Genomic DNA, 16,409 nt, shown 5'->3' with positions numbered 1-16,409 from the left:
TAGAAGCTTCTGATAGGCTAATTGACATAATTTGAGTCAATTGGAGGTGTACCTGTGGATGTATTTCAAGGCCTACCTTCAAACTCAATGCCTATTTGCTTGACATCATGGGAAAATGAAAATAAATCAGCCAAGACCTCAGAAAAAAAAGGGTAGACGTCCACAAGTCTGGTTCATCCTTGGGAGCAATTTCCAAATGCCTGAAGGTACCACGTTCATCTGTACAAACAATAGTACGCAAGTGTAAAGAACATAGGACCACGCAGCTGTAATACCGCTCAGGATACGCGTTCTGTCTCCTAGAGATGAACGTACTTTGGTGCAAAAAATGCAAATCAATCCCAGAACAACAGCAAAGGACCTTGTGAAGATGCTGGAGGAAACAGGTACCAAGGTATCTATATCCAGAGTAAAACGAGTCCTATATCAACATAACCTGAAAGGTCGCTCAGCAAGGAAGAAGCCACTGCTCCAAAACCACCATAAAAAGCCAGACTACGGTTTGCAACTGCACATAGGGACAAAGTTCGTACTTTTTGGAGAAATGTCCTCTGGTCTGATGAAACAAAAATACAAAAAAATCATTATGGATAACAAAAACGGTTTATCCATAATGATCATTGTTATGTTTGGAGGGAAAAGAGGAAGGCTTGCAAGCCGACGAACACCATCCCAACCATGAGCATGGGGGTTGCAGCATCATGTTGTGGGGATGCTTTGCTGCAGGAGGGACTGGTGCACTTCACAAAATAGATGGCCTCATGAGGGAGGAAAATTGTGTGGACATATTGAAGCAACATCTCAAGACATCAGTCAAGAAGTTAATGCTTGGTTGCAAATGGGATTTCCAAATGGACAATGACCCCAAACATACTTTCAAAGTTGTGGCAAAATGGCTCTTTTCACAACAAAGTCAAAGAATTGGAATGGCCATCACAAAGCCCTGACCTCAATCCTACAGAACATTTGTGGGCAGAACTGAAAAAGCGTGTGCGAGCAAAAAGGCCAACAAACCTGACTCAGTTACACTAGCTCTGTCAAGAGGAATGGGCCAAAATTCACCCAACCTTTTGTGGGAAGCTTGTAGAAGGCTACCTGAAACGTTTGACCCAAGTTAAACAATTGAAAGGCAATGCTACCAAATACTAATTGAGTGAATGTAAACTTCTGACCCAATGGGAATGTGATGAAATAAATAATATCTGAAATAAATCATTCTCTCTACTATTATTCTGACATTTCACATTCTTAAAATAAAGTGGTGATCCTAATTGACCTAAAACAGGGAATTTTGACTTGGATTAAATGTCAGGAACTTCGAAAAACTGGGTTTAAATGTATTTGGCTAAGGTGTAAGGAAACTTCCGACTTCAACTGTATATCATTCAGTTAATAAAGCTGCATACACACATGTTCTCTTTCTGTTGTCTTGAGTAGGGCAGCTCCAAAATGCAGGTGTTTCATCCTAGCTCAATGCTTTCTTCGGTGGTGGGGCGAGCCAGCAGAAAATAGGAGCATTGCGCTGTGATTGGCTCAGTGTTCTGTCACTCATGGGGACAGTACGTCATTGCCAAGTTTAAGTCCTTAGTAAGGGTAGACATCCAAAATTGTATCCTTTTGTTCCAGCCATAAATGTCATTGTCCACAGATAAAATGACGTCAAATAACGTTATATGTACAGTAGCTTTGATTGGACTGATCAATATCTTACTTTCAAATTCTTAGCTAGCATCATCATGAATCAAGTCGACAATCTACTGGCAAATCCTTTTTAATCCTTGTCATATGAAGAGAAATAATGAAGATAAATTATAGATAAAATGTATCGGTGCTCATCGGCCATAAAGATTACACAGCAAGTTGGAAATCGCAAATTCAACAATGAGTTGTTTGGAAGGAATCAGAAGCTAACTGCAAGCATTGCAAAACAACCACTAACGTTAGCCTGCTGTTCAATGGAGTGGCTGTGTGTTTTTTTCTGAGTTCCCACCATAAATCCAGAGAAGGCCCACAGAGGACCACCACGCCACCTTCACAAGGTGAGTCCAAAAATGTCTTGCACACATGCTGCTGCATAAATTATGTAATATGCAAGGGAGGTATGTATGCTGTAGCTAAGAAAGTAATACTAAGTGTATGTTGTGTAGTAAGATGTTAGTAGCTCATGTGCCTCACCCTAATAATTAGGTCTATTTTCACCAACGTGGTATTGTAAACACATTATTCGAGGCTGGTGTGTGCTTGTTTGCCAACTTCTTTTGTACAGCTTTGACAGTGCTACTGATATTGGGTCATTCTCATGAAACCATTAAAATACCATGGCAGTAATGATTTTAAATATAAAACATGTAATATATCATAATAAAGATGTGTTCTCTACCTTGCACAAAGAGTCATTTCAACATAGGAATGAATTATTTTTGTATTTTATTGCATTATCTGCTGAAATTCTCATTACCGCAACACGTCCAGCTCTGTTTTTATACTAGATGTTTTCAAATGACAGAAAAAATATGAACTGAATATTCATGTAAAATAATAAGGAAAAAATATTGGAAAAATGAAGTGTCCATGACTGATGTTCTCATCCTCCGCAACATTTTTGAAGGACTGTTTACACTCACACAGAGAATTTTAAATAAAGTTTGATTTTGAATGAAGCCACACATCTGCCAGTACCTTCAAGATGGCTACCAGGTGAGCAGATCTATTTATATTTAAAAGTTAAACATTCTCTTGTCAGACTGCATATACAACGGTTTTGATTATCATTACAGATACAGGTGGTTTTCCACATATAGAAAAACATTAGATTTAAAAAAAAATTATATGAAAATATACTTCATTAATGTCTAATTATGTATATTGAGTAAAAATTTGCTTAGTCATCATGTCTTCTCCATTGTTAGCGAAACATGCTCATCCTTCGCAACACCATTCTCACTTACCGCTGCAATTTAAGGCCAGTTGCGGTAGAGAGAACTTCTGTTTCGGTAATGAGAATTTAATCATATAGACTATATTTTTTAAATATAATGAACTATTAATTAACATATAATTTACTAACTGTTGATATTTTGCTTTATGTCCTGTTTAATTAGACAGTAAGCAACTGACAAAAAGAAAGCTTTAGCGAAGGCTGACATAATTCGGAGAAAAAGTTTACACCAACCCAGAACTGCTGGAAGAGTACAGAAGGAAGGACGGAGAGAGGTTAGGGGTTGGAGAGGTTACAGCAAGCGTAATTAGCATATAAATAGTCTATAGGAAGCCTATGCCCTCACACAGTTTCTATATAGGAAGTCAATACCTTACAGTGTTAGGAAGTCTACACATTTACGCTAACACATCCACCACACACACTCAGTAAACCATTTAGTTTATACTATAGGATGTTCACACACAGTCTAAGTGTAAGTCATTCAGTCCCTACTATAGGATGTGGACAGACAGACAGACAGACAGACAGACAGACAGACAGACAGACAGACATAGTCTATAGGAAGCATATGCCCTCACACAGTTTCTATAGGAAGTCAATACCCTACAGTGTTAGCAAGCACATGCACGCTAACACATCCACCACACACACTCAGTAAGCCATTTAGTTTATACTATAGGATGTGTAAGCCATTCAGTCCCTACTATAGGATGTGTAGACAGACAGACAGACAGACAGACAGACAGACAGACACACACAGTATGTAAGCCATTCAGTCCCTTCTATAGGATACACACACACACGGTCAGTATGTCTGTGTTATTCTATGTTTTTGTATTTCTGTGTTTGGCCTGGTATGGTTCCCAATCAGAGGCAGCTGTTTATCGTTGTCTCTGATTGAGAACCATACTTAGGCAGCCTGTTCTCCCACTATGATTTGTGGGTAGTTGTGTCTGTGTCTGCACCAGACAGAACTGTTTAGTTTTCGTTCGTTCTCTTGTTATTTTGTTTTGTGTTCAGTTTAAGTAAATGTTAACATGGACACGTACCATGCTGCATATTGGTCCGATCCTTCCTACTCTTCCTCAAATGACGAGGGATACCGTTACACACCGTACATTCTCCACTATGCAATCTGGTTTCCGAGCTGGTCATGGGTGCACCTCGGCCACGCTCAAGGTCCTAAATGATATTATAACCGCCATCGATAAAAGACAGTACTATGCAGCCATCTTCATCGACCTGGCCAAGGCTTTCGACTCGGTCAATCACAGCATTCTTATTGGCAGACTCAATAGCCGTGGCTTCTCAAATGACTGCCTCGCCTGGTTCACCAACTACTTCTCAGACAGAGTTCAGTGTGTCAAATAGGAGGGCCTGTTGTCCGGACCTCTGGCAGTCTCTATGGGGGTGCCACAGGATTCAATTCTCGGGCAGACTCTTATCTGTATGAATGAATGATGTCATTCTTGTTGCTGGCGATTATAGCTGATCCACCTTTACGCAGACGACACCATTCTGTATACATCTGGCCCCTTTTTAAGCACGGTGCTAACAAACCTCCAAATGAGCTTCAATGCCTTACAACACTCCTTCCTTGGCCTCCAAGTGCTTTTAAATGCTAGTAAAACTAAGTGCATGCTCCTCAACCGATTGCTGCCAGCACCCTCCCGCCCGACTAGCACCACTACTCTGGACGGTTCTGACTTAAAATATGTGGATTACTACAAATACCTAGGTGTCTGGTTAGACTGTAAACTCTCCTTCCAGACTCACATTAAGCATCACCAATCCAAAAATACATCTAGAATCAGCTTCCTATTTCGCAACAAAGCATAATTTACTCATACGGCCAAACATACCCTCGTAAAACTGACTATCCTTGACTTTGGCGATGTCATTTACAAAATAGCCTCCAACACTCAGCAAACTGGATATAGTGTACCACAGTGCCATCCGTTTTGTCACCAAAGCCTCATATACTACCCATCATTGCGACCTATATGCTCTCATTGGCTGGCCCTCACTACATATTTGTCGCCAAACCCACTGGCTCCAGGTCATCTACAAGCCTTTGCTAGGTAAAGCCCCGCCTTATCTCAGCTCACTGGTCACCATAGCAACACCCACCACATAGCATGCGCTCCACCAGGTATACTTCGCTGGTCATCCCCAAAGCCAACACTTACTTTGGCCGCCTTTCCTTACAGTTCTCTGCTGCCAATGACTGGAACGAATTGCAGAAATCACTGAAGCTGGGAGTCTTATATCTCCCTCTCTAACTTTAAACATCAGCTGTCAGAGCAGTTTACCGATCACTGTACCTGTACACAGCCAATCTGTAAATAGCCCACCCAACTACCTGATCCCCATATTGTTACTTATCCTCTTGCTCTTTTGCACCCCAGTATCTCTACTTGCACATCATCATCTGCACATCTATCACTCCAGTGTTAATGCTAAATTTGAATTATTTTGCCTCTATGGTCTTTGTATTGCCTTACCTCCCTACTCTTCTACATTTGCACACACTGTACATTGATTTTTCTATTGTGTTATTGACTGTATGGTTGTTTGTGTAACTCTGTGTTGTTGTTTTTGTCACACTGCTTTGCTTTATCTTGGCCAGGTCGCAGTTGTAAATGAGAACTTGTTCTCAATTGGCCAACCTGGTTAAATAAAGGTGAAATAAAAAAATTAAAAAAATGTATATAAAAAAAGGTGTGACCACAAGTCAGAGACCACTATGATGACACACCAAACATGTTATATGGTTCGCGGGAAAAGAGCAGGAAAAGGCTTTTGTAGGATAGAGTCAAAGCTATGTCTTCCAAAAAATTATCCAACTTGAGTAAACGCTTGGGAGGTAAGGATAACAACAGTGGTGTAGTCTACGGCGATACAGATATCACTTATTATTGATATCTACACTGCTGCTCTCTCATTTAGCTATTTGCGCCTTTGTGGTTGTTGTGGATGGCTGTTCACCATTGAACCCAATAATGGTTGAATTCAAGAACTTTAAGCTGCCTATCAATAATTGTTTTTGAAACCAATTGACAGCCAGTGAAAAATGCGCTCTTGCAGCAGCTGCATATTGCGGATCCCAGTTTATGGAATAAAAGTGGGGCTTTTATTGCTCAATCTAATTCATGCTGATAAAAAAAAAAAAAACACATTGGCCTAATGGACACATGCTCAAACTCGCACATTTTTAATAGACTTAAAGGGGCAATCTGTAGTTGCTATATCCATTTCCGGACTTATAAATTATATATACAGTGCATTCGGAAAGTATTCAGACCCCTTGAACTTTTTCACATTTTTACAGCCTTATTCAAAAATGGATAAAAAAAAATTACCTCAAACTACACACAATATCCCATAATGAATAACTATTTTTTTGTACATTTTTGCAAATGTATAAAAATCCCACCGGAAATCACATTTACATAAGTATTCAGAACCTTTACTCTGTGCTTTGTTGATGTACCTTTGGCAGCGATTACAGCATCAATTCTTCTTGGGTATGACACTATAAGCGTGGCAGATCCTCTCAAGCTCTGTCAGGTTGAATGGGGAGCGTCGCTGCACAGCTATTTTCAGGTCTCTCCAGAGATGTTCGATCTGGTTCAAGTCTGGGCTCTAGCTTGGCCACTCAAGGACATTCAGTGACTTGTCCCGAAGCCACTCCTGCGTTGTATTAGCTGTGTGATTAGGGACATCATCCTGTTGGAAGGTGAACCTTTGCCCCAGCCAGGGGTCCTGAGCCCTCTGGAGCAGGTTTTTATCAAGGATATCTCTGTACTTAGCTCCATTCATCTTTCCCTCGATCCTGACTAGTTTCCCAGTGCCTGCCGGTGAAAAACATCCCCACAGCATGATGCTGTCACCACCATGCTTCAACGTAGGTGCCAGGTTTCCTCCAGACGTGACGCTTGGCATTCAGGCCAAAGAGTTCAATCTTGGTTTCATCAGACCAGAGAATCTTGTTGTTCATGGTCTGAGAGTCTTTAGGTGCCTTTTGACAAACTCCAAGCGGGCTGTCATGTGCCTTTTACTGGGGATTGGCTTCCGTCTGGCCACTCTACCATAAAGGCCTGATTGGTGGAGTGCTGCAAAAATGGTTGTCCTTCTGGAAGGTTCTGCCATCTCCACAGAGTATCTCTGGAGCTCTGTCAGAGTGACCATCGGGTTCTTGGGCACCTACCTGACCAAGTGCCTTCTCACCCGATTGGTCAGTTTGGCCGGGCAGCCAAGTCCGGGAAGAATCTTGGTGGTTCCAAACTTCTTCAATTTAAAAATGATGGGGGCCACTGTGTTATTTATTGGGGAGCTTAAATGCTGCAGAAATGTGTTGGTACCCTTCCCCAGATCTGTGCCTTGACACAATCCTATCTCGGAGCTCTATGGACAATTCCTTCAACCTCATGGATTGGATTTTGCTCTGACATGCACTGTCAACTGTGGGACCTTATTTAGACAGTTGTGTGCCTTTCCAAATCATATCCAATCAATTGGATTTATGATTGGTGGACTCCAATCACCTCAAGGATAATCAATGGAAACAGGATGCATCTGAGCTAAATTTTGAGTCTCATAGCAAAGGGTTTGAATACTTATGTAAATAAGGTATTTCTGTTTTTATTTCGAATAGATTTGTAAAAATGTCTAAACCTGTTTTCACTTTGTCATTATGGGGTATTGTGTGTAGATTGCTGAGGATTTTTATTTATTTAATACATTTTAGAATAACGTAACAAAATGTGAAAAAAGTCTAGGGGCTGACTAAATTATGTGTGTATATATATACAGTGCCTTGCGAAAGTTTTCGGCCCCCTTGAACTTTGCGACCTTTTGCCACATTTCAGGCTTCAAACATAAAGATATAAAACTGTATTTTTTTTGTGAAGAATCAAAAACAAGTGGGACACAATCATGAAGTGGAACGACATTTATTGGATATTTCAAACTTTTTTAACAAATCAAAAACTGAAAAATTGGGCGTGCAAAATTATTCAGCCCCCTTAAGTTAATACTTTGTAGCGCCACCTTTTGCTGCGATTACAGCTGTAAGTCGCTTGGGGTATGTCTCTATCAGTTTTGCACATCGAGAGACTGACATTTTTTCCCATTCCTCCTTGCAAAACAGCTCGAGCTCAGTGAGGTTGGATGGAGAGCATTTGTGAACAGCAGTTTTCAGTTCTTTCCACAGATTCTCGATTGGATTCAGGTCTGGACTTTGACTTGGCCATTCTAACACCTGGGTATGTTTATTTTTGAACCATTCCATTGTAGATTTTGCTTTATGTTTTGGATCATTGTCTTGTTGGAAGACAAATCTCCGTCCCAGTCTCAGGTCTTTTGCAGAATCCATCAGGTTTTCTTCCAGAATGGTCCTGTATTTGGCTCCATCCATCTTCCCATCAATTTTAACCATCTTCCCTGTCCCTGCTGAAGAAAAGCAGGCCCAAACCATGATGCTGCCACCACCATGTTTGACAGTGGGGATGAGGTGTTCAGGGTGATGAGCTGTGTTGCTTTTACGCCAAACATAACGTTTTGCATTGTTGCCAAAAAGTTCAATTTTGGTTTCATCTGACCAAAGCACCTTCTTCCACATGTTTGGTGTGTCTCCCAGGTGGCTTGTGGCAAACTTTAAACAACACTTTTTATGGATATCTTTAAGAAATGGCTTTCTTCTTGCCACTCTTCCATAAAGGCCAGATTTGTGCAATATACGACTGATTGTTGTCCTATGGACAGAGTCTCCCACCTCCCACCAGCTGTAGATCTCTGCAGTTCATCCAGAGTGATCATGGGCCTCTTGGCTGCATCTCTGATCAGTCTTCTCCTTGTATGAGCTGAAAGTTTAGAGGGACGGCCAGGTCTTGGTAGATTTGCAGTGGTCTGATACTCCTTCCATTTCAATATTATCGCTTGCACAGTGCTCCTTGGGATGTTTAAAGCTTGGGAAATATTTTTGTATCCAAATCCGGCTTTAAACTTCTCGCAACAGTATCTCGGACCTGCCTGGTGTGTTCCTTGTTCTTCATGATGCTCTCTGCGCTTTTAACGGACCTCTGAGACTATCACAGTGCAAGTGCATTTATACGGAGACTTGATTACACACAGGTGGATTGTATTTATCATCATTAGTCATTTAGGTCAACATTGGATCATTCAGAGATCCTCACTGAACTTCTGGAGAGAGTTTGCTGCACTGAAAGTAAAGGGGCTGAATAATTTTGCACGCCCAATTCTTCAGTTTTTGATTTGTTAAAAAAGTTTTAAATATCCAATAAATGTCGTTCCACTTCATGATTGTGTCCCACTTGTTGTTGATTCTTCACAAAAAAATACAGTTTTATATCTTTATGTTTGAAGCCTGAAATGTGGCAAAAGGTCGCAAAGTTCAAGGGGGCCGAATACTTTCGCAAGGCACTGTATGTATATATATATATATATATACATATATATACAGTATATATATACAGTATATATATACAGTATATATATATATATATATATATATATATATATATATATATATATATATATATATATATATATACAGTATATACATACAGTATATACATTAATTATTGAAGAATATTACTTATAAATGCCTCATGAGTTTAGTTAAACTGTCACACTCCAAGAGAACCCAAAATATAAGCTTGTTTTTCTCCAATGTTTGTAAACATTGTAAATGTAAACAAATGCGGTATACCCTCACAACATGGTTAAAACAATTTTGATATCATGTGTGTCAGTCCTTGCATCCATAACTCTGTCTATTAATCTGAGAGTGGTTACTTTTCTCCAGGCTCATCCCTCGGAGTGACCGATTTGTTATTTCTTAATCTGTGGATTTTCCCTTTAAACAGCTGCATATTATCAAGATGTTACTGTCACCAACAAAAAGGTAAACAATTGGCCTACAGTGCTGTCGTGACGTTGTATTGGTTAATGTGACGACTGTTGCTCATCGAATGATAACAAGTTTTAACTATGTGATTAACTGAATCAAGCAATTATTAACTCATTAACCTGGGGCACCATGGGAAAACTAGTTTTTATTGAGTTTCTATTTCCCAAAGTAACTCAAAGAATATCAGAACATTGATTTTACAACAGCCGCTAATAAACCAGTTGCATCTATCAGTCTCATAATCTGATCGTCGTATATAGCCCTTGAATCTGCACCACACCAATCTTAATTGAATATTTATTTACTAAAAAGCTAAAATGATGATAAAAGATACACATAGGCAAAACACATTATAGGCTATTGATTAGAACTTAGTATAACAGGCCAACACACTATGGCGTGTGTTACCCAAAATGGGAATTTCAGAAGAGAGAGAAAAAGCACACGAGAAATATACATTTGGGTGAATTTGTCAGCTATGCTATTCAAACCCTAGCCTTGCCTCAAACTGCCGCCCTTATGAGTCAGAATATAAAATGATGTAATTACGTGGGAGGTGATCTCCGGGGATTCTCTGGGTGGACCGTTCCGTTGTTCGATGACGCACTCCTCCTTCTCCTCGTTGCTCGTCCTCCCTGTGTCCGTGTCCTTTGTGGCTTAGGAGTCTGTTACCTCACCCCTTTCTCTGGAAGGGGTCTTCTGAGGACAGACAACTCTGTAGCTCAGAGCTCACAGCATAGGAATGAAACCCTTTAGATACCACTATTCGATGGGAGATGGAGGCTAGGTGGTTTGACTTGAATTCACCCGCTTAGACACAGCTACTCATCCGTAGCTTGGGTAGAAAAGGATTTCTTTGTCTTCAAACTTGCGTTGCGTTCTGGGTTGTTTGACTTGTCAGACCCTGCTGCAGCTGGGGTCACGTAGTCTTATCGTAAATTCTATACTCACAGGTTTTATACCCTTGGGTCAGAAGTGGGCGTGACCGCCTTTAGGGCAATTCTCTGGGCATACCAAGTTAATGAGGCAAGGCTAGATTTTCTCAAATCCCATTTTAGACAACTAACAACATTTCATCTTTGATTTGGATATTTTCCATACAACGTATGATGTGTAAACATCAAACATATATTAGGAAAACCCTTCACATTACAATGTTTTCGTATTAATGTCATCTATTGACCTTTAATAACAGGACAATAATGACATACATTTTCATAGTCCACCTATCATCATGACCACCATTGTGGCTGACGGAAACCATTGTTCCAAAGTCTCTTTATTTCATGTTTAATGTTCTGATGTTGGTTCTCCATAGTGACAGGACAAAGGAATTTGTCTGTGGCCTGAGATTTACAAGGGGCGTGGGGCCATAAACCCCCCCCCCCCACCCCCCCCACGTCTTCAGACCCAGCACAGATCAGGGTTGGGTTATTAAACAATATCCGAAACTTTAAATCCCATTAAATCCATTATTAAAAAATGGAATGAATATGGCACCACAACAAACCTGCCAAGAGAGGGCCGCCAAAAGGCATATGGAAGAAGGTACTCTGGTCAGATGACACTAAAATTGAGCTTTTTGGCCATCAAGGAAATCGCTATGTCTGGCACAAACCCAACACCTCTCATCACCCCGAGAATACCATCCCTACAGTGAAGCATGGTGGTGGCAGCATGCTGTGGGGATGTTTTTGATCGGCAGGTACAGGTGGATGGTGCTAAATACAGGGAAATTCTTGAGGGAAACCTGTTTCAGTCTTCCAGAGATTTGAGTCTGGAACGAGGGTTCACCTTCCAGCAGTACAATGACCCTAAGCAAACTGCTAAAGCAACTCTTGAGTGGTTTAAGGGGAAACATTTAAATGTCTTGGAAAGGCCTAGTAAAAGCCCAGACCTCAATACAATTGAGAATCTGTAGTATGACTTGAAGATTGATGTACACAAGCAGAACCCATCCAACTTGAAGGAGCTGGAGCAGTTTTGCCTTGAAGAATGGGCATAAATCCCAGTAGCGTGATGTGTCAAGCTAATAGAGACACACCCCAAGAGACTTGCAGCTGTAATTGCTGCAAAAGGTGGCTCTACAAAGTATTGACTTTGGGGGGGGGGTGAATAGTTTGTCGTATTTCTTGTTTGTTTCACATCTTCAAAGTGGTAGGCATGTTGTGTAAATCAAATGATACAACCCCCCCAGCCCCACAAAAAAAATATATATTTTAATTCCAGGTTGTAAGGCAACAAAATAAGAAAAATGCCAAGGGGGGTGAATACTTTCGCAAGGCCTTTGCCCTCCCAGTCATGTGAAATCCATAGATTAGAGCGTAATGCATTTATTTTAATTGACTGATTTCCTTTTATGAACTGTTACTCAGTAAAATGATTGCATGAATATTTTTGTTCAGTATAAATTTTTTTTATTTAGCAGATGCTCTTTTCCATGCAACATTCAGTAATGACTGCATACATTTTTGCATACTGGTCCCCTGTGAGAATTGAACCCACAACACTGGCATTGCAAGGATCAATACCAATTATCTACTAACTGAGCAACACAGGACATTATTACAAGGTAGTGCTACTGTATCTAGCAGAATAGTGTAGCAGACAAGCGATCGCTAACTAACTGTAAGCAATTTTAGCTAGCTGGATAATCATGTTGCACTAACTGTGAGGCAAAATAATTTATTTATTTAATGTTCAATTCAGAAAATCTGTTTGCTAGCAAACACGACAGTGTCTCCAACAATGATTACTTTTTTTTCACATTGCATGTCATCTCCCATTTTCAAGCGTATTGTTCCATTTTAAAGAAAAGACCGGGCAGGCTTCCAAATGTCTTGTTTTGTACCCCATGTGAGTTCAAGCTTTTAGATTGGCGAAGGCTTCAGCCACAAAGAGCAATTTGGATGTCAAGAAGTGCCAAAAAAATTACATTCAGGCACATATGATTCACCTCCTCACACAAACATATATTTTGAGTTGTTGCTTAGTCCAGAGCAGCTGTGTCAGAATGCATTGAAACCAATCTATCTCAGTGTGTAACGATCATGCATGGTTGAGTTGATGAGTCAATGAGCTGATGATGTCTCAGTCCCCCAACACTTCCTCCTCCAGGTCCCATTTCTCCAACCTCTACTCAGATCATTCAGCTCATTGCTAACTTGTCATCATATGAGTCAATTATTTTGTGGGTAGCTATAGACATATAGCTATATCCTGACAGTGTTTTTTCTTCTCCCAGATTGGTCATTCACACAGAGCTAGTTAATCCATGAAAGAGTGGTGCAGTAGACAGCTGCACTGAAAGGATGTGACTGGCATTAGTCTTCTGTATAGACGGACAACATTAATCTGTTTAAATCTTGACATGTCCATTTTTAATTGTGGATTTTTTTATTACTGGTGTGGGTGAAGAGAGATGGCCTCTAATCAACGTATAGTTTTCAGTTGAATGCCTTGCTGCACTCCCATTAAGACAGCAGTACTAGCCTAAAATACCTAAAACCCACACAACAGAGAACAAAGGGAGGAAATTCTGCTATTAGTGCAGCGTTCGCCAGTTTTGTAGTATATTATGAGAACTTAGTTGCAATTCTATGGAGCAGTGTGGTTAAACAAACACACTTACAAAGTGTTACCATTATTGGCTTTTATTGAAAGCCAATTACAACATGACTATGAATTATGCTTGCTTCATGAATTCTGAGGATTTCCATTTGCTACATGCATTTTGAATGCAAGTGAATGCCTATTATGTGATTTTTTGGTGTTCCGTATTTTCTAATTGTTTGACACAGTGATAGCTATTATTGCACCACCATGACGGCAAGTTTCCCACGTAAGAAAATCAAACAATTTGACAACTGCAACAGGCTTCATTTCATTTTAAACCAATAGGTAATTAACGAGACAATATTTTCATTGTGAAATTAACTGTTTCAAACCATCAATATACTACTGGCCTCCTCTTCTCTCATGTACAGATAGATTCTTAGAACAGCTAGAGAGGTCTTCAGCTCCAAGTCCAGATTGAAAGGCTTGAGTGAATGTGTGATGATCAAACAATCTCCAGCACACGAAGACAGAACACTCCGGGACACAGCTGGATAGCATATGGCAGTGAGCCTGGAGGTGGAGATGTTTAACCATGCAGACCTGCTATTACATCGTTCTGTTGCCATCTGGGAGGACAGTCGAACAGTCTACTCGGCAGAAACACATGGCTCTCGTAATACCTCATATGGAGATACATTTTGAATCCAGCTAATGTTGTACCTCTCTAGCTTTAGCTGGTGTACACACTTTAGCCATGTGCCAAAGCTGTTATGTTCTAAGATAAGGACAGGCTTTCACTGTCCTTACCTGTGAAACATACTACTTTTCCAATGGTAATTAAGATCAGTAAAGCTGCAATGGTGTGAAAGGAAAGGAGAATTGTCTTACTTGTGCATTTCTTCAGCCCGGAACCTTTCTTCAAAGCGTGTCGGCTCAGCTTGCAGGCGAAGTTGTTCTCCCAGAACTCAGCAAACCAGATATTTCTCCTGTTGTTCTCCAGTGTGCGGCTGATGAAGTAACGATCAAACCCTGGAAGAGATTGATCAGATTGTCATTGAAGTGCACTGGCTCTGGCAACAGTGTCAGTGCTAACATGGGTATTGACATGTGGGAGAATGTAGTGACATGCTCTGTAATGATGCTTTTGGGTAACTCTTAAACAACATTTTCTGACAGGGTGAGCATTGCTTTAACAGTGAATGTATTGATAATGGCTGATTCTGTTATAGACCAGAGTTTTGTCTTGGCTGGCAGACTGAGTGGGTAATGACACACACTCTTAGGAAAAAAAAGTGCTATCTAGAACCTTAAAGAGTTATTCGGCCCTCCCCATAGGAGAACCCTTATTGGTTCCAGGTAAAACTCGTTTGGGTTCCATGTAGAACCATTTCTACAGAGGGTTCTACCTGGAACCAAAAAGGGTTCTACCTGGAACCAAAAAGGGTTATCCTATGGGGACACCCGAATAACCCTTTTTTCTAAGAGTGCGGGACAGTAAATGCCTCATCTTTTACAATAGCTTATCAGGACTTAGAAGTGTTCTGTGTTAACAGGAACAGGACCTCTTGATATTTAAAGCATGAGTACTTAGTTGCTACAGTACACTACCAATTTCTTGACTTATAAATGTATATATACCCATTGATTCTTAAAAAATATAACTTAGAAATGCCTTATGAGCTCAGTTCAACTGTTGTACCCCATCAGAACCCAAAATGTAAGCCTGTTTTAATCCAATGTTTCTAAACAATCCCTCTATAGCCTCAAACATGGTTCAACTATACATTTGATATCATGGATGGTCATTCCTTGCATCCATAGCTCTGTCTATGAATTTGAGAGTGGTTACATTTCTCCAGCCCCATCCCTCAGCTTTTTAGCGAAACAGGGGCAGGGAGTTGCTTTGCTATTGTTTCAGTTAAGTATTCTAGCTCTACCAGAGATATCTCTATGTGAAGTGGAATAGCTGCTGACACAATAACGCACTACTGATCCATGTCTAAGTTTGTAAACAAAATGTAATGTTTTCCAATATTCTGTAATATAATCTACAATGGCATGACTAATCTCAATCACTTTATCCTTGTACATTGAGCGAAAGCTACATGAGATCTACCAATGAATCAATCGGACAATCTTAATTTGGTCCCGCCTATCTCCCCACAAATCAATGAATTAATCAAGCAATCAATCAATCAATTAGCCAATTACAAAGTTGATCACAGCAACCTAGAACATTTCTCTGTTCACCCTCACCTCTGATGGACTGGCGTTTGGGCAGGATGGTGACAGCTCCCTCTGCCATCTCCTCTTGGTGTAACACTGGAGATATCTTTGAGCCCCAGCTGTCTGAGCCCACCCAGATGAAATGGCCAGTCTGGTTGGCCTTCTTGGCTGCTTGGAGTAGCCGCCTGGAACAAGTGGATAAAAACATTTAGCTATGAATAATGTATTTGATATTTTGGTAACACTTTCTATGAGCTAACTGTATGAGCAGTACTGCAAAATAACTACACAATAGTCACTGATATACTGTAGTACAGAGCGTTCATGATTCAACTTGAAGGTACAAACTCATTTGGATTCCATTGTATTGGTCTGGCTGGCCTAAACTATAAACAAAGTGATGTGTATGGTCTGGTGTGTTGTATTCCCAGAGAAATCATCCACATTTTTTACGAACTAATGTTAACAATAGATCAATAGAAAATATTTCTCCAGGTATTTAGTTTGTTTGCTAAAGCAAAATGATTGCACAGCGGCAGGTAACATTCACTAATGTCAGGACAACAGAGGGTTAAATTAATAAGATTATTTCCAAATGTATCCAGTGTCACTAAGATAAAGTAAGGAAGCATATGTGACCCGATTCGGGAAACTAGGCATATGTCGCAAGTCACATACAAATATTTTTTCATCAAAATACGTTTTTTGGCAGAAATGCCTTCTCGAACATGTGAACTTTCATGTGCATTA

General features: G+C 40.2%; 1 protein-coding gene across 1 annotated transcript in view; it reads right to left on the bottom strand.

Moving 5' to 3' along the window:
- Positions 1–16,409, bottom strand: part of LOC110527736 (metabotropic glutamate receptor 4) — a 340,536-nt gene that overhangs the window by 68,936 nt on the left and 255,191 nt on the right. Inside the window, exons 5-6 of the mRNA XM_021609206.2 lie at positions 15,690–15,844; positions 14,322–14,462 (exon numbers count right to left, since the gene is read on the bottom strand). Of these exons, the coding sequence (XP_021464881.1) occupies positions 14,322–14,462; positions 15,690–15,844 (296 nt within the window). The remainder of the gene's footprint in view (positions 1–14,321; positions 14,463–15,689; positions 15,845–16,409) is intronic.

This window comes from Oncorhynchus mykiss, chromosome 7 (assembly GCF_013265735.2).
Source record: "Oncorhynchus mykiss isolate Arlee chromosome 7, USDA_OmykA_1.1, whole genome shotgun sequence".
Taxonomy (NCBI): Eukaryota; Metazoa; Chordata; class Actinopteri; order Salmoniformes; family Salmonidae; genus Oncorhynchus; species Oncorhynchus mykiss.
The sequence above is the reverse complement of the archived record's forward strand: the minus strand, read 5'-3'. Positions and strand labels throughout refer to the sequence as shown.